We start from the raw sequence: 19,286 nt of genomic DNA, 5'->3' as shown, positions 1-19,286 counted from the left end.
TGGAGCAATCTTCAATGTAAACTGTTTGTCATACTGGGTATTTGTAAAGCCTATTTTCTTGTTTATACTGTATTTAACGTTGATTAAAAATAGTATTTTACATTTCCTTCATAAAGTTTTTGTGTGGGTGCAAGACAGTGATCTAAAGTACAACATAGAGACATGGGATGAATTTGCCTTATTTATTTATTTTTCACTGTGGTGTCCACTCAGATTTCAGGGATTTGTGGCTGCCCTGGGCCACCCTGTAAACATTTAAAACAAATGTAAAATCTAAATGTATTGGAGATTCCAATATATTTTTTGTGATTATTTATTAGAATATGAAATAATGGCTAATTATTGCATAGAAATTACTTGAACTGTACTTTAGCAAAGTATCAAGGTGTATTGAAGCATTTTGACAAAATCACCCCAAAAATAAATCAAAGACTAGAAAATAGGTTTGTCATGTTTTCGGCACAGGTGAACAGGAAGTGGTAAACTACAGGAAGCCTGGTTTATAAGAATAGCACTTAGTGATGGATTGGATCCACACTTACAGGAAATTGGGCTCAATGGTGGCTCAGACTTCCAAGATCTCTCTGTGTTGTTTTGTCCCCTATGTGGGGGAAGCTAATAAGGCCTTCTGAGAGTTGTTTAGCAACACAGACAAGTGCCTGTGGAATATAAATTCCCAATTTTGGAGTGGTCGCTACTTTCAAGCCAATTAGGTACAAGCAATCCTGTACCAGCCAATTGCCTTTGATGAGGCGGGCATTCATCCTGGGCTTATATTGTCAAACTCGAGCTGGTTGAAAGTACACAAGTTCAGAGAAGAAGCGGGTGCGCTTCTCATATTTGAATGTAATTTACTACCTATAGCAGATTTAATATTAAAATAAACATTACAAGGTAAATTGTAATTATAATTTTCATGTCAATCTATATCACATTGAGTCCATGCAGTTTGAACTGTTTTTACAATACAAAAACACATGATTTATAGCAATGACTTTAAGTGTATTCCAAAGCTGATGAAAGTAAAAATGTTCTTGACAGAATTTGGTTAGGTATAGTTTAGGCTCATTACTTATTGGCTGTGACTTAACCCTTTCCACCCCTTGTTTTAATTTAGCAAGTAGGCTATCACGTATTTATATTACGATTATTACCTAAGTGGTAGGAATAGTGTTCTTGTCCTATACCTGTTTGACAACCGACCGAGGAGCAGGTCTGAATCTTCAAGTAACCTGTGCAGTGCCTGTGATGCAGTCGGTGATTCAGATGTTGCTTAGTTGATTCAGTGGCACAGACATTCCTGGAATTATAGATAGTGCAGTGCTCATGCCTGTTTTGCAAATGGTGATTGTAATGCTATAGCATTTGATGTTTGTTTAATTGTACTTTGTGCACATTTGCAATGTGCAATGCTAGTCTTTGCATTAGGAGACACATTAATTAATGCAACACAATTCACTGATGAATACTAAATTAAAGTATGCAGTCTGACAAGCAACAGTCAAAGGATTATGAAAAATATTTTTATCCAAACCAAAAACCCTGCTCATCTGGAGGTATTGGTGTTCGCAATCTTTCACTCACTCACTCACTCACACACACACACACACACACACACACACACACACACACACACACACACACACACACACACACACACACACACACACACACACATTCCTGGCATTATTAGATAGATGACCCTGCAGGTGTAGAGTTCATGCAAGCCTGCATGTGCTACACGAAAGTTCCGTGTGACAATGCTCACCTTAATGGCAAAATATAAACCGTGTTTAATGAAGCGATAACAACTTACTACGGGATATGTTTTTTTCTTGTCAACTTTGCCAAAATTGCATTTGTGTTTACTGTGCATATTGCGCGAACTTGTGTTATTGTGACATGAAAACAACCCAGTTCTCATGCTCCTCCCTCCAGATCCTCCCCCAATTCCCTCCACTCCCTCTTTTCCATAGAAGCTAATAAGTGATAAACTCCGGGACAGAAAATGGCGACGGCGGGGAGCCGGACCTCGTCGTCGGGAATATCTAACTCAAACAACGGCACAAACGTTGGAAGCAGTCCTCAGGGAAATTCAAGTGACCCTAGTCTTCCAAGCAGTCCCAGTAAGGCGAAGAGTAATACCGGGGAAAACTCACAATGGAGACGTAAAGAGCTGCGGAAAGTCAGAAGTGTGGATCTGGATAAACCTGAGTCGCTGTTCCTATCTCCCGAGACTGGGACGGCTCCGATATCAGCGCAGCTGCACTTCTTGTCTATTTCCTCGCCTGGTGCTGTTCAGGCTACTTTATTACAGCAAGCTCACCACATTCAGCAGAGCAATTCACTTACCGATCATCCAATTTCAGATAAAAGTAATACTCTTACTTCAGCTGCTCAGGAATTGTTGAAAACTTCTTTAAAACACTACAGCAACCCTCTCAGTCCTGATAATGGTGCTACCGGAACTTCAATGGAAGTGAGCGCTTCACAAAATAGGTAAGATTATCTCTTAAAGATCATGTTCAGTATTAGTTTAATGCGATAGTTATATTTGCAGTCCTAACTGACTACTTTTACAGCTTCTTATTGGCGACTTTTATTTCAACCTGTTTTGTTTTTATGTTTGCATTGTTTTTATGTTTGCATCCTTTCATGTTTAGCATAACTTTTTATTGTAGTCTACATGGCCAATAGATAGCCGACAGTATTTGTCTAAAAGTGCCACATGCTACTATTTGTCAGTGGGAAATTGTAATTTTACCATTGTTTTGTTTGCAATGCTTATCGTCCAACAGTTCAAAATTTGCTCAAGTCCGTTATGTTATTTTGCTTGTATTTACACCACTTTAATTGTCCTAAAGGTATCAATTTTTTTAAGAGGTAATACAATCTTAAAGTGGCATGCGGATTTTATTGATGTCATCCTAGATTTTCACGTATTTGTAGTAGGCTAATGGCCTCCCATCGTTGCCTACGACATTACCTATGGTTTGCCTATGTCAGTTATTGCCAACTGCGAAGTTTATAGCCTATGCAAGAACACACACCAGCATCATTATTAACAAATGGTTTGCGTCTGGATCGTCAAAATATTTAAGCACTGATTTCTTGACTTACTTTACTGTTGACACTCAATCTCTAAACTGAAACAATACCAAGCTACTGATGATTCTTCATGATTACATGTAATTTGGCTTTACACCTATTCTATGGTGTCAAACGTATTATGCAATTCGATAATCATTCTAAGTTTAAATTGTTTTGGTACACAGGGGCCTCATCTTTATAAAAATAAAATTCTATGTTGGCTACCTTACCTTACCTACTTATTGAAAGAAAAGTCTTGGTTAATGAGTGACAGTGCGAAGATCAGTTAACATAATCACGTGAGAAAGTCTAGAGTTTATGGGATGAATGACAGTTTCTTAGAAAAGAAACATTGTGAACTGAGAATTTGTTGCAACATGAGATGTTGGCTTTTGGAACTGTACAGATAATGAAAGATGAATAGGATGTTGAAAACCAAAGAAATGGATGGAAAGGGAGCTGGATTCCATTGTTGCATTTCTTGTCCTGAATAATGGACTAAGGCAAACCATCAGGATCCCCTCACAACAAAGGTAGAATTCCAACAAACAACTGAAATCCTTTCACTGAAGACCCACTATTGGACCTCAGAGGCCCAAGCCCTTTTTCTATACACAATAGTTCCCCATTTGAACTTTAGTTCTCTTCGATGATCCTTTGGAGTGCCACACTGAAATATGAAGACTACAACGTCGTTTTATTTATAGATGATCTGAACAGTAATATAGAATTTGTAATTCAGAGGTGCTGACACCCCAATAGTCTCCAGTCCAGTCCAGTTTGTCTATTTAGGCATGTACCATTGTACGCTTCAGTGAGGATAGGAATTAATTTGTGGTATTATATTTGCATGTGATTTATCAGCTGAAGGATAGTTTTTGGCCTGAGGCTCACAAAACAAAATGTTCTCTTAGAACACAAGAACATGCTGAAGACAATGCTTTACATTTTCCAATTTAGGCGATGTCCAGAACATCCTAAGAGCATCACATGTCGTGTTTAAGATATTTCCATTAGACCTTTTTACTACCAACTTACAAGGAATGCCAACTGTCATGTCCATCTCAGGTAGGACTTGAAGAGCAGCACACCTTTTTATTTTTTGTATTATAAATGCTAGTGGATTAAAGGGAAATACTTGTTCAGGGTAAACAGTAAACTGTCAGGTGCCAAAAATGAGTGCACTTAACATTTTCCATGTTTCTTGACCTCAGACGAACATCTTAAAGGCCTGTATTTCCTGTGTATACAATGCATGCTTTCAATGATGGCAGGTCTGTTGTTGTTGTATTGGCCCCAGCTCTAGCATTTTTCTGAAGCTACTTCAGGCTTTTAGTCAGACAAAGCAAATGGATGTTTGCATTAGCAAACAGAATAACTTACTTCACTTCTTTCTTTTGATATTCATTGTTGGGGTTTTTCCCCTTTTAAACACCACCTTCAGATATAAGCTGTCACAGGCCCTAAAACAGGTGTGGAAAGGGTTACAGGTGTGAATTACTGTATTATTTAATCTTGTTGAAACATGTCTGTTAGAACACTTGTCATCCTGATGAGAGATCAAAGTCTCCTTTTTTAGTCAAACATTTCTTTGTGGCGAATATGGTTTGAAGGGGTTACGTGACTAACAGGCTTGACCTTTCTTCTTTCCGTCAGATGTTACAGTGATGCTTGCACATTAAAGTCAGAAGTGTCTTTAAACTCAGTGCTTGTATTTGTGCATGGAGCTGGAAAAAAAACTTTCTGAAGGAAAGACTATTGGCATGTTCAATTACCCTTATAGCAAGGCTTCGATGAAATATAATATATAGATATGCTGATTTCCCAGAGTAGCCTAGTATGTTATTTTTTCTGGTAGTTCCTCATATCCTGTCTACATTGTGGTTGAGTTGTAGTGGAGAAGTGTATCACTTGCACTGCCTCAGGCCAGAAAACTCCTCCATCACCATTTCCTCCTCATAAGATCATGCAAATCAGAAAGTTTAACCTTTTAATATTTGGCCTTCATTTGGAAGCTTTCCCAGGTCTATGCACACTCTCAATCATCTGTTGACACTGGACATGCTGAAAAATGATGGAGCCTGATTGTGCATTTGATTTTAAAATGCAAAAGTTTTCTTCAGAAATAATTGGTTAGTGTCCAATATATGTTCCCCACCCACAGATTTGTAATTAATTTGTGCTTGCTTGTCCTGCAGGAATTCCGACGTTCGGTCTGATGGGGAGATTTATATAAGAACTCTTGGATTTCACTGTAACAATCTTAATTGGCGGTTTCCGAGTTTATCATTCTTAGGGAAACCTTTTTTTTTAGTTTATCAGCTGGATCACCACATCAGTAGCAATTTGTGTGGCATACTTCCTTTGGATTGCACCCCTCCCAGTAATCAAAAGTCAGACATCTTGGTTCAAAAATAGATTAGAAAAAAATCCCCTCATTGATTATAGGTGCCAAATTCAGAGTTTCTGTATCTCCTGAAGTTATCAAATCTCTCACATTTGACTTATCTTATGCTGTCCTGGTCTTGTGTTCCAACACGATTCTGACCTCTTGGAGGACATCAACCAATACACAAGACGTAGGTAATCTATTTTCGTTGGTTGTTTGCTGCAGGGGTGGGAGGATTTAATGAATATCTTACGTTATCCTCTCATCTTGGCCAAATGAGTCATCGTGGCTAAAGGACTGGCATCGGTTACTGGACATCTGGAGCGCCGTCTGTTTAGTCTTTTCTCAATTAGTGGCTATTGAACATCTGGATCTCGAATGACCCTGGATCTGAAGTTGAAGGAAAGCAACATGACCCCATAACCCTCTTAACAGTATGCTCTCAAATAATTTCCCATTTTCCCTAAAAGTTCAGCTCTGGATATTACAGCCAAAGAAAGCATTGATGTGTAAATGGAAGCTATCGACCTTTGATTAAGTTGAGTGCGTAAACGTTTCAGCATCAGTCAAGTGTAATATAAAAGTGGTCAGTAATGTGTATATGAAGTTAGTGTGCACTGAAGGATATGAAGTGTTTGTGTGGCGGTTTAGTGTGAAATGCAACACTGGCTCTTTGGGTTTGGGGTGTGTCAAGGTAAGGATCTCAAAGTAATTTCACTACTGTTGCATGGGTTTATTCTTGCCAGGGGAGTGCTGAATAGTTCACCAATGATTTATTTGAAGGCTTTTTTGCTTAAATGTTTATTCTAACAACTCTAACAACAGTTTTTTTGGACTGAATACTTCTCTTGGACTGAAGTTCTTTGACACTAGTCAGAAAAAATGCCAGTTTATTTCCAGTCGAAAGGTGTACATGTAAGTTTTAAGGCAGATGTGGACTTTTTTCAAACCACTTTTTTGTTCTTTTTTTCAAGTGTAATAGAACTTTAAGTATGGGATTTTGGGAGAACAATTTGTACTTTCACCCCATACTTTAAAACTATTGTCAAGGTTTTGGCTTGCCTGGATAAATGTAAAGCTTCTATAAAGATAACATGGCTATGTTTATAACGAGCAGTTGCTCTGGGTTGCCAGACTCTGAATTATTCTGAAATGCACTGTTGCTAGGCAGGCTGCAGTTGGAATGCTCTCAAATTGAATTCTCACATGGGGGTCAGAAGCCATCTTTTGTCCTTCAACATTCTCCACCAGGTTCTGAAAAAGCCTAATGCTATTTGTAGTAATTGGTATATGATTTAAGAGGTGGCACTCATACCATTGTGTCTCCAGAAAACACATTTGTGTAAATGCCTTGCTCTGTGTGTGGTTTGAACCATTTCATAATCACAAGCAAAGAGAACCAAAATGATTTCAAAATAACTTTACTTGAACTTCACTGGATTTCAACTTGTAGCCTTAAGCTAATGTAAGAAAATACTATATTTCTTTGCAACAAATGCAAATTAGTTTCTAACTTTTTGGATTTTGCTATGTTGCTACCTAACCATTTCCCTTAGCTTTTGACTTTTAGCTGGTTGGGCAGTGTTGTAGTAGAACGACCTGGTTTGCAGTGGTGTTCTGAGCCCCCAGTGAGCTGTGGGAGCAGTGAGCTCCTGAGGGGTAGAGGTGGGGTTTGACTGTTTTGTCTAACCAGCCTGCCTGGGCCTCCCCACGGTCACCAGCACTGGCTGTTTAAAGCCTGGGGTTAGTTGAACGCTCAGAGTTGGAGTCCAGCAACAAAAGGCCCGGATATTTCCAACCCTGTTAGGCGTGTCGGCAGGCCTAGGGGTCCCCCCTCCCAGATTCTGTTTAGTTAGCAGCAGGACGAGGCAAGCTGGAGATTACATGTGAAAAGTAAACACATGGGTCCCTGGCTAATCAGGGCTAGATTACCAGTTAAAACAACTGGTCTCCTGCAGGCCCTCCGCAGACGCATTCTACACATTCAATTCAATAAATCTTTAATGTCCATGAAGGGGAATTCTGGTGCTGCAGAAAAAAAACATACAAAATATACTGTAAACACAACTACAAAAACACAAACAAGTAGTAGCAGACATTAAGTTGGTGAATAAAAAAGTACAAATACAAGTGCAAAAATAGGAGGCGGACTAGTTCATGGCTGTTCAGTTATTTCCTTAAATGAAGGAGGCTTGAGCTCCGAAGTTCCTTAACCTAGGGAGCCTGTAACTCCTCCCCGAGGACGGAGAGTGTGTCACATGGTGCAAGGGGTGAAATGGGTTGGCCATGATGAAGCTGACCAGGTGTCTGTTCTGTACAGAGTGTAAAGACTGAGTCTTGACACCCCCGTGATCTTAGAGCAGGTGTTTGCCACTGTCTGTAGCTTTGTCTTGCTCATCAATTTAAGATTCCCAAATCAGCAGATCTGAACAAATGTAAAAATGTATTCAAAAAAAGTAATACAAGTTTTTGTCAAAATTAAGAGTTTAGCTTCCTTCGTAAAACAGTTTTGTTGTGCTATGGAGTTGAGGGCATTTGTTGTCCACCTATTGCAGTTTGGAGATGATGATCCAAGATATTTCATTTTGAAGTATTTTCCTAAAATCAATCAGCATTTGTCATTCTTAAATTAGTTAGGTAAGACGCTTTTATACCTGTCAATAAATCATGCCAGACCTTCCTATGGGCAGACACATTGTTTCAAACCGGACTGACGACAACAAAATCGTCAGTGTATTTTAAAATATTCCTATTCTCATACCGGCTCCTGCTGCTGTCGGTATACCGTATGTACAGTGGATAAAAGAACGTGCAGTTTCTACTGTTAAATATTGAAACTAGGTGGTTAGGGACACATCCAGTACACGTTAGCACCTGCCACTTACTTAAGCTGGCATGCTTTTGTGAGTCACTGTTATTTTGTGCCACCCCCATTCTGGGACATTTGCTAGCTCATGATCTGCAGACACGAGAGAAAGCAAGTCTACTTTTCTAGACTAGACTTTTCTTTGACTTCTCTGAAGTTACAGTCTTCACAATTAAAGAGACATAACAATAGGGTAGAACATTTAGGTTTTGGCATGCTTAATTAGCTTGAAGATATTGCTCTACATTGAGGATATTGCTTGACTATCGCTTGACTATCATTGTCACGGTTTGTTGGCTTGAAAAAAGCCTGTTTTAAAAATCAGGTTCAAAACTGTGCTAACTGTATTTGTGCCATGACGTCTAACTGCTGAATCAGATACTAGTAATTGTAATTCCAAAGGTTGTGTGACAGGAATTTGTTTGGCTGACCACTGGGTACAAAACTGGTCAAGTAATCTATGTTTGAGTTGATGGACAGTGACATAATGTCCGTGGGAAAGCTGTAACACTTTGAGCTGTTGTAACAGCAGAGGAAAAATCTGTAATGTTGGACAAATGAATCAATGGGTCTTTTGTTTCATTGAAGAGCTACTTGTAGCCCACATTGAAGTATAACTTACAACCACATTAGAATTACACTTTTCTAGTTGTAATAGTACAGGACAGCCATAGGTCATAACCAAATCTGTCTTTCTCACTGGTCTTCCTCTGGGGTTTGCCTCTGGTGATAAGCTTGGAAATATGTCAGTGTCAGAGCCAATTGATTGGTCCTCTCTGGGGTACATTCTCCATGGATTTTCATATGAGGACGCAGGCAGATCAACACTGGACAAAGGCATACATTGTGGGGCCTCTCTTTTTCTACAGAGCCCCTTGCTTGCTTGGTTCTAAGCCCCCAATGCTGTAATGAGGTGGATCTCTTGACTCTGCTTTACCCCCATACTGGAGAGTCTTCAAAAGAAAGCCGGTGCTTCAATGGCCCAACCGGACACACTTCCAGCTCAGACAGGCATCCCGATAGCTACAGGCCAAGCTGTTTTTGGAAGGGCTTGGAAATGTTTACTTAGCCACGCCTTTCTTCCACAGTACGTTCTTCCGGGGCAGCTGCTTGGACTTGCATATTACCCCAGGGTCACTGTTCCACTGTTGTTTTCCCTTTGTCTTCCTTTGTGTTTTTGAGGTCAAGTTTTTTTTCTTTTCTTTCTCTAGACATACTTCCTCATGCTGCTCACTGAGTGTGCCTGCTGAATGAAGCCTTTTCTACACTTTGTTTCTCCTGCTTGAGTGTCGTGCCTTTGCAGCACTTCTTTTTAACCGTCTTTGGGCACTTTAAAGGAGCCTGGTTAAGTTTACAAGTGTCTCAATTGCTCCGGTGTGATCCCCAGTTGAAGGATCTTGCTGTGCCAAAACCAGCCTTTTATGGAACGTTTACGAGCTGTGGAAATGCTCATGCTGGAGGGTGACGTTCAACTGATATTTTGCCGTGGCACTCTCAGAAAGTCTAAAGGGGGATTTGATCACCTGAAAAAAGACACCGCTGGCTACATGTAGCTATACATAAGTATGAGCTAAATGTTGACCTATAAAAATATCCATGCCTGGAAAAGAAATAGATCTACTTTCTAATGTCAGAGCTTAGCCAACTAATTCAGGCATACTTCCCCTTCAGAGCCAATACTTCATATCACTCTCCCACTCACCTCTCTCTTTTTCTCTCTCATCCTCTTTCTGTCAGTAGTGTAGGGGAAGAGGCCATGCATGTGACTCTTTGGGCAGATTTGTCCCAGATTTCCCAATGCATTGAGTGTCTTTACATGTGACTGGGTGGAAGATGTGACCCTTAGAAGCTGCTGTTGCCTCTGCGTATACTGTACTTGGAGTCCGGCATTTTTTTGTTTCTGCCATTTTCTTTTTTAGAGGGGCAGAAAGAGATGCTTTGTGCTTTATCATGTGGGCATTTGCGTCCCTTTGTTTTCCCCATAACTCATCTAAGACTGGAGCCTATCTAAGTGAACATGAGGGAGGTAAGAGGCAGGAATATCTTATTGAAGAGTTCTATGGGTGGAGCTTCACATGCTCACTACTGTGAGAATGCTCTCCACTCTATGACAAACCAGTGGTGCTGTGATGTTTTATGAGTAATCTTGAAGGCCTGAGCTGCCTATTATAAAGAAAATAATTGTGAGTTATATTCTAGGTTCACAAAATTTGAAGAACACCATTTCCAGCCTGTCCAACTGCTAGCGAGAGACAGTCAAGGCCAGTTTATGAAGGCTTCCATAACAATACAGAACATACAAACTAATTTCATAATCACGTAACCATCTACATGGATACTTATGTGTCCACTGAGTATTTGTTTCTGCAAAGTGAGTATTTAACGCCTACCATGTTTGCAGGTTAAATAAGATATCAGTTTCTGTCTTCCTGTCTCTAGTATGATGAGTATGTACTGAAGATGGTTATTCCTTTTGTCCAACCCTACAATGGCTTGGTTTGTCTTCAGAATTAGCACTATAATGAGATCTGGACAACAAAGTATTGCATTGACTAAAGAGAACGTGACTCCTGTTTTGGAGTGTGGGGTGTTTTTGAACTGCAGATCACTCGACCCTCAAGTACATCTGGTAGTTGTCTATTTGTCCAGAAAGATTTAAATGGGACATTGTCAGTGACTGAGGGGAGCATGGTTCTGAATAGTCAGATTTCTGGAATGAACAAGAGTTACACGAACCAGAGAAAATGCTTCTCAATGTTCTCAAAAGCCATATTGGTTGGTCCTCTGAATGCTGGTGACACGTAGAAGGGAATTGTATAAGCCTCAACAAGAGAAATCTTCCCCTCCCTTCCTAAAACCAGTGTTCATCCTACCTCATGAGCCCCCGTGTTCCCCAGCTCCCTCCCTCCCTGCTCCCCTGAGGCAATGCTCCACTTCCCGAGCACTGGCCAGTGGGCCATTAATGGAGTTTCTGCTTGTCAGGGCACTGCGCACAATCGCACTTGACACGCTTGGGGATGAGAGCCCCGGGGATGAGGGGTGGTGGTGTGTTCAGGCTGTGTATAGGCTTAATGTGTGTCAGGAACATCTCACCCACCAATTTCCACTTCTCCATTGATGCACTCTTCTCAAGCCTTTTGCAAAACCGAAGAGTTTCCCGTAATTCTGAAAGTTTGGGGAGTTTAAATGTTGATTTCGGCGCAGAAAAAGGTCATGATTATGAGGAAGCGTGTGAATGTGAGCCAGCGGGCCTGTTGGGTGTTATTTCTAAGTGTGGAGGGTTTGGGGGAGAGGTTAGTAGGCTTCCCCTGCTGTGAGAGGGAAGGTGGGAAGATGCTGGGGTTGTGACCCCCCCAGTGGTGGCCATGCGCACTGAACAGCTCTGGGTGGGAGGAACTTCTCTGCATTCCAGCAACATTCCTGATCCCAGCAGTGGGCACTGAACTGAGCGAGACATCACAGCTCTTTCAACACACAGCCACACATTCACATCAACTCCCACTTGCCGCTTGAATCTGGTATAAAACAACCTGTTTTTGTCCTGTGTTTTACAGACTTGTGAAGCTAGTTTGGCAACCATATATCGTTCAGACGGCGTAACACTCTGTTAGTAACTCCTAAAATCAAAGCTTCAGATTACCTCCCAAAATATAATCTATATTCAGACTGTCCTGTTTTGTGAGATGTTTACCAGGAAGAGTCCAGTCGCATGCCTTTAGAGGTCACGTCTATTTTACATTGATGGACAAAAATGACGAAGTAGGCTTATTTATGTCTGACTTGCGCACCTTCAGTCAGCAAATACCATTTTTATTTGATAGCTGGATGCTATTGGAGATGTTTGAAACAAGCTTCTATCGGAAGTCTGTTTAAGAAAGCTGCTAAAAAGATGACATACATAAACCATTTGTTTATGTATGTTTGTTTGTTTTTGAGTCAAGGACATATTGCAATCTCTTTTTTTTTTTTATTCTAAGTATTTCACCACGCTGAAAGAGCTCTAGAGGCTAACCCTTTGTGCTCAAAATGTCAATCTTGTTGTAATGTGAGTATTGTTACAGTGATTGGGTTCGTCTCTGGTGTACATTTTGTAAAGCCAGAGGGGCACCTGAAAAGTATACCACTGCTCAGTTTCGGGTGTTGCACAACATAAAAAATGACATTCTTCCCTATGAAATGGTCCACTGGGTGTTTTGTTTATGTACTTTTAAACCTGAACCTTTTCGTACCATTGTGACAAGCTTGATGTTCTAATTTTGTCTTCTTGGCTTTTGGCTATCACATTTTTACCCACTGAGGACAGTTATGTCCTCACCACCAATGTAAAATCAACACTCCATCAAACACTCCACTTCCTCCATTTCTTTCCTGTATGATCTGAAAGAGCCCAGTGCCCAGAGGCAAGGACACCTGATTTTCTGGAACATTGCAGCACTTTCTGAAAAAGGTATTCCACCATGAAACAATTCACTTACAGAACATTGGTCAACAAAAACCTCTGCAAATGGGTTTTAACGAGAATCTCTCCATAAGATTGCAGTCTGATTAGGCTAATGGGTAAAGCTGCAAGAGCTGACTGTCACCTCAGTCCATTTAATTTGTGATGTATCAAGCCTTTTAAGATGTGCTGGTCTCAGTATTGCAGAATTGCCTCAAACCTGCATCATGCAGTGTCATTGTTTGTGTGTGTGTTGTCTTTGAGTGTGGAACCCTGTGTCAGGTAAGGATCCTATTTAGAATTTGGCACCCTGTTCACAGTGCTTAGTCCTATTTTTCTAACAGCATAAGTAATAGTGGTTGGGTGATGTCGGCACCAGTTCACTCAGTATTTAGTAGCACCCTTAATGTGACGATGAAGCTATTTGATATGGCTGTCTGTTTGAGCTTTATCCTGCGGTATTTCATGTTCATTTACTTATTATTTTAAGACACATTCATTACTAGTAGCTTTTCCACTCATTTAAAATACTAACTTGCCCTGCGTATTTACAGTGGCTGGGTTTGTTGTTTTCAAAAGACACAACAGGCAGAATCGACCATTATCTTCTGTATGCCATGTCTCCACAGCCCCCCCCCTCCCCACAGCAGAGGCTGGGATTGTGAGAACCTGTAACCTGAGTTTTACAATCACCATGGCCCATGAGAAAGGGTGTGTGCCCAGAAACCGTGCGTGTGTGTGATGCAGTCTCAGTTTACGTGGATGTTTGAAAATGGACCTCCAGCCTGCTGGCCCTTCCACGTCCCACCTGCACGGCCCCACAATGCCCCATTGTTCCCAGCCACTGTGGGATAGCTGTTATTTGAGAGGCGGAGGATGGCCTCTCCACCAGTTGTTATTCAGAGTAAAGATGGGGAACTATCTGGTTGCACTGTCCCCATACTTTGTCACTCAGAGGAGCTACCTAGTCCTTGCCTGCAAGGCCCTGTTTATCACTTCATTACCTAGATGACGTTTTCACTATTTCCCATTTTGGTTTTGTTCTGTGAGAAAGGGTTTGGCTCAGTGGTGGTGTTTCACTAAAACCTTAGGGTATGGCATCATTCGCTCTGGCCATACAACGGCATTCCCGAGTAACAGAACCAAAAAAACACATTAAATCTAAACACAATGTACAAAAATCCACCATGAAAGAATCCACGGACATGCACAGACCACATCAGCACAAAAGAAAAAGAACAATCCTGAAGCGGGATCCAATCAGAGAAGTCGTCATTAAGACCGTAACAGTAGCGCTCATCATGAGACCTCGTTATATTTGGATTATCTTTAACGAGCAGCGTCGTGAGCTGTTTGTGTCCGGTGTTGTCTGTCTGAATGGCGACTGAATGCCAGGGTATGGTGACTGCCATACACACATGCCGCCTCTGGTTTGGAGTTCTCTCCATGTGTTGACATGTTGCTATCAAAGAATGACTTACACAACTTTAATGGCCCTTATTGTGATTCTTTTGTGCAGTTTTTGGAGCTAAGATCATATTTCCATGACAAGGTGAATACACACACCTCTTCACTTTTATACAGACTTCATTTTATGACTCTTTCCATTGCCTTGACACAATACCCCACAATGACTCGTAGTTTCCAAAACATTACATTTTGATCATATAAAAATGTCAAAATATCTAAGTTACACAAGTAATCAGACCCTCCCACCAACCTTGCCCACCTGGATTTGGACAGTTTATCCCATTCTTCCCTGCAGATCCCCTCAAACTTGGATTTCACTAGAAGCTTTAGTCAAATGCAATCTTTAGGTCTTTCCACAGATTTTTTTGATGTGGTTTGTCAGGGCTTTGGCTCTACCTTACAGCATGTTGTGTGCATGCTGCAACAGGTGTTCTTCAAGTATCTCTATGTTCTGCTCTGTTTGTCATTCCTTTTCTCAACACTGTAACCCAAATCTTCGAACCCAGTCAACATTGTTTTCAGAACCATGTTTGTAAGATATACAGGATATTCATTTTGGCCCATCCAATATCTCTGGCCTACTTGGATAACCTCACCCAACAGTTTTAACACTGAATCTACCAACCATCTAACATTAGGAAACTTGTCTTGCACACTAGAAGATTTCCCATTTACAAAATTAAGCTAACAGAAACTATTGATTCAGGGCCAGTCCACTTCCTTGTTGGTTCTTAAATCTGTTCAAACGAGTCTGCACAGAACAGGAAGTCTCTCTCTTCCTGTCCCTCCACCAGCTATGCTTTACTTGTTTTTCTCGGAACGATGTTCGTTAGTCGTGGTGGGTTAGCGTCCCTTTGCTTTTCGGTTGACTAACGGAAGAGACCGAAGGAGAGGATAGAGAAGGAGTCTGCAGCTGGCCTTTCCCTGCGTGTGACTCCCCATGTGGAGATGCTAGGCCTTATTGGTACGTTTCTTTTCAGGAGGAGATCAACCTTGCTGAGTTTTTCAACCCATTGTTAAGTTGATGGGCTTGCCATAACAATATCCAGTGGAGGGATTCTTGGGGTAAAGACTGATATGTTTGCTTTAATGAGAGTTGAATTACATTTTATTTTCACAAAGTAATTGCAGCTGTCAATGTCTGTTGATAATCTATCCTAAATTCCCTAGTTTATCGGGTTTTGTCTTGGAATCTCAAAATGTGAGTTTTGGATCAGGAGGTGTTGAATTTTCACTGTTGCTCTGTGTTTTTTCTGTGATTTAAGGCTTGGTCTCTCTCAATTAGCCTGTGATCCATGTGCCATACCATTTTTGTTGTCCATGACTTGTAATGGTTATGAACCTTTAACATCATGGACTTTTGACCACCCCTCACCCCAGAGTCGACCTAGAGTTATTTCCAGTCCCAGAGACGAATGTGACAACAACCCAGGAGGCTTGCCTGCATTCTGTACCTACTCTCTTATAACCTTCTAAAGAGGGGGAGAGAGAGAGTCTTATTTACCATGGGTCACGAGAGAAGCACTGTGAATCAAGCTGACAGGCCTCATTTGTACGAGGCACTGTAAGTCTCTGGCTCCGACCGCTGCTGTTCTGTATCGTAACATCCTCTCACGGGAGGTGGAATATTTGCTCAGAAGCATCCCAACACCCTCCTCTACAGAGCGGCAGTAGAAGAGGACGGGGTTGGCTTCTTCAGGGTCGGGGGACAAGGGGTCGGTTAGGCAGGGTGACGGGTTATGTATAGCCCTGTGTAATGCCACTGTCCACAGGCCATACAGGGCCTCTGATGGTCGTTTGCTGTTCTGACAAACTAAAAGGCAAAATTGTAAGACGCCTGTACTGTAAAGTGAAACTCCAAAGCTTGTGAAAAATGTATAAAAGGTCAAACGTTTTACGGAGATCCTATGTGTGGGCACATCCTTTGCATTTAATGAAGCATGGGTACCTTTACCAGGCATAACTAAAAGGCAGTACTTTTTTTTTAAAGTCATATTTGTGCAAAAAGTACTCGTCAGATGCAGTGTCAGCTTTATTTGTATTGGGTGACTTCCTCCCATAGTGCTCTGCTGTCCTCACGGTCGCCACTATTATGGAAAGTGTGTTCACGGCTTCATCTCTGTCTTTTTATGCAGTCGTGACATGGAGAGCAAGGACACCCTGCGGGGGCTGCAGAAGATGGAGGACCGGCCGGAGGAACGCATGATCAGAGAGAAGCTCAAAGCCACCTGCATGCCCACCTGGAGGCACGAGTGGTTGGAGAGACGCAGTAGGAGGGGCCCAGTGGTGAGCAGACCTGTATCCATACACACACACACACACACACACACACACACACACACACACACTGCATGTACGCACACGCACCACACACAATATATAGGATGTTCTGTCCTGTCAACTCTGACCCTAACCTCATCCTGTATGCCCCCCTCCCCCAAAACCAAATCAGGTGGTGAAGCCCATTCCTCTGCGACCAGACGGGAGTGAGGCTGGCCGTCAGGGAGCGGAGGCTGGAAGCGGTTCACAAACAAGCTCTTCCTCCCAGAGCAGGGGCCGCCGTAGCCCCTCCCCCGGCCCCTCCTTGTCTTCCTCCTCTTCCTCTTCCTACAGCAAGACCTGTGGGAAGCCTGAGTCGCCCGGGGTGCGCAGGAAGAGAGTGTCCCCTGTGCCAGTGAGTAGCTGCCCTTTGTTCGTCCCACGCCAACCCCATCAATGTTTGAACACAGTTCGCACCTGCTTTCCGCTCTAACCATTGTTTAACTGTTCAAAGAGGGCTTAGTGTACTTGGACAGAAGGTTAGGCAACACTACATTAAGGTTACCTTAACTACCATGACAATACCTATAGTAAAGTAATTGTAGGTTGTAATTAACATTTGTACATTGTTATTCATACTGACATTTATTACATAATTGTATGTAATAAAATGTGTTTGCAATATAGGTTGTTATGAAAGTGTAACAAGGCATAGCAGGGGGAGGGGTGTATTCAGAGGCTTCCCTGGGCCAATGAGACCAAATGAGGGGCCTCCAAAAATGTTGTAGCCCAGAGGACCAAGGCAGGATTAAATGGGTAACTGGATGTTGTAAAGGGGCAGTTTAAATTTGTTACCAAAACAAGATCAAGGTTAACATCCCCTTACCTCTGGAAAACCCAACCCCACCATTACCAACTTTCATTTGTGTAATGAAGTGCAACTATATACTTTAGCAGTTTCTGTGGAACTGTGTTACAAAAGGTAATGCAATGATAGTTAATGTACCCTTTTTGTTAAGTATTCACGAAGGTTGGAAGTTCAATACTATTGATCTACATAGCTACAGCCAAATAAACAGTAGTAGTAGTAGTGGTAGTGGTAGTGGTGGTGGTGATATCAAGTATCATGAATTTGGCTTGTTTTGCCTTGGGCGTAATGTTGTGTTGTGTAGTTTCAGAGTGGAAGAGTCACCCCTCCCAGGAGAGCTCCCTCCCCAGATGGCTTCTCCCCCTACAGCCCAGAGGAGACCAGTCGCCGGGTAAACAAGGTCATGAGGGCCCGCCTCTACCTTCTACAGCAAATAGGACCCAACTCCTTCCTGATAGGAGGAGACAGCCCTGACAACAAATACCGGGTCTTCATTGGGCCACAGGTAGGAAAGGCACACATGAGCAATCAAGACTTCTCAAACTGACTCAGCAGACTCTTGCCTTCAAGATCATGTCAAACTTGACCTTCACTGTCTGCTTTAGACATATAGTTGACACCAAAAGTTCTTTTCGAAGAGTCCTCCCATTTCTTTAGAGGTTTGTAATCAAGACTAAACATTAACAGCTCTCTTATGCGTCTCTTAGGCGTGGCAAAATACCTGTTTAATGAAACGGCTGTGTAGCTAGCTTTTTGCAGTACTGTAAAATTGAGGGACTTGAATACCTACCTTGTATACATCCAGGCTTGGACATATACATACTGCCATTGTTCTGGCTCACAGTGAGGCATTTATGGCCGCTAGCAAGAAGGACTTCCCATAATGCTCGTTGTGACACTGGGGTGTGATCAGTCTTGCGCTAAAAGTGCTCAGCTTCAACACAACCATGTCATGGACGGGGTGAGAGGCATTTTTCATTGTCCTCTGGGAATTCACGACTCTCTCCTTTGTCTTGGATATTGAGCTGCAGGAAGTTCTTATCTCACCACCCAACAAAGTCATCCACCAGGCCCCTGTAACTCACCTTCGTAACCGTCCTGAATAAACTACAAATAGAAGTGTCAGAGAATTTCTGCATATGGCATTTCATGGCTCTTATATTTAATTTTTTACATTAATTTAGTACAATGGTATAGGCCTAATTAGATCTTATAACACAATTGTGAATAATCTTGTTTTTAATGACTGTTAGAATGTGATCTTGTTGTGAGTCTGTAAAACTGTGTGTGTGAAAGTGTGTCCACATGTGTGTGTTTGTCAGAAGTTGTGTGGGAGTTATTGCATTAGTGTGGTCCATCTAATCTGTCTGCCCCGCTAATGTGTCTTCCAACTTTTTTGGTCTGCCCCTGCAGACATGCAGCTGTGGCCGGGGGGCTTTCTGCATCCACGTCCTCTTTGTCATGCTCAGGGTCTTTCAACTGGAGCCCTCAGACCCACTGCTCTGGAGGAAAACTCTGAAAAACTTTGAGGTAACCTCAAACATCCAACACCCCACATATCCGGTTACCAAGCCAACAGTTCTATTTAACTAAGTGACAACAAATACATTTGCAATGGTACCGGAAATAATTTGTGATTGCCAAGTAGTTTCTGGGAGGACAATGATCGTTGCCCATGATTCCAAATCCTTCTTATTGGCTAAAACACCTGATGTCTTGTCATTCAGGTTGAGAGCTTGTTCCAAAAATACCACAATCGACGCAGCTCCCGCATCAAGGCTCCCTCCCGCAACACCATCCAGAAGTTTGTGTCACGCATGTCCAACTCCCACACCACCTGTACCTCCAGCACCTCCACCTCTAGCAACGAGAACAGGTGAGTGAACACACACACAAAGTACACCCT

At 42.0% G+C, this 19,286-nt stretch overlaps 1 protein-coding gene across 1 annotated transcript in view; it reads left to right on the top strand.

The window, feature by feature from the left end:
- The first annotated feature begins 2,000 nt into the window (after positions 1 to 2,000).
- The window catches only part of map3k1 (mitogen-activated protein kinase kinase kinase 1, E3 ubiquitin protein ligase), a 29,696-nt gene continuing 12,410 nt past the window's right edge, over positions 2,001 to 19,286 (top strand). Inside the window, exons 1-6 of the mRNA XM_084687458.1 lie at positions 2,001 to 2,499; positions 16,389 to 16,539; positions 16,706 to 16,927; positions 17,685 to 17,885; positions 18,794 to 18,910; positions 19,108 to 19,256. Of these exons, the coding sequence (XP_084543584.1) occupies positions 2,009 to 2,499; positions 16,389 to 16,539; positions 16,706 to 16,927; positions 17,685 to 17,885; positions 18,794 to 18,910; positions 19,108 to 19,256 (1,331 nt within the window). The 5' untranslated portion in view covers positions 2,001 to 2,008. The remainder of the gene's footprint in view (positions 2,500 to 16,388; positions 16,540 to 16,705; positions 16,928 to 17,684; positions 17,886 to 18,793; positions 18,911 to 19,107; positions 19,257 to 19,286) is intronic.

The sequence above is a fragment of the Hypomesus nipponensis genome, chromosome 22 (genome assembly GCF_054491055.1).
Source record: "Hypomesus nipponensis isolate SF chromosome 22, ASM5449105v1, whole genome shotgun sequence".
Lineage (NCBI taxonomy): Eukaryota > Metazoa > Chordata > Actinopteri > Osmeriformes > Osmeridae > Hypomesus > Hypomesus nipponensis.
This window is presented reverse-complemented; position numbering and strand designations above follow the sequence as displayed.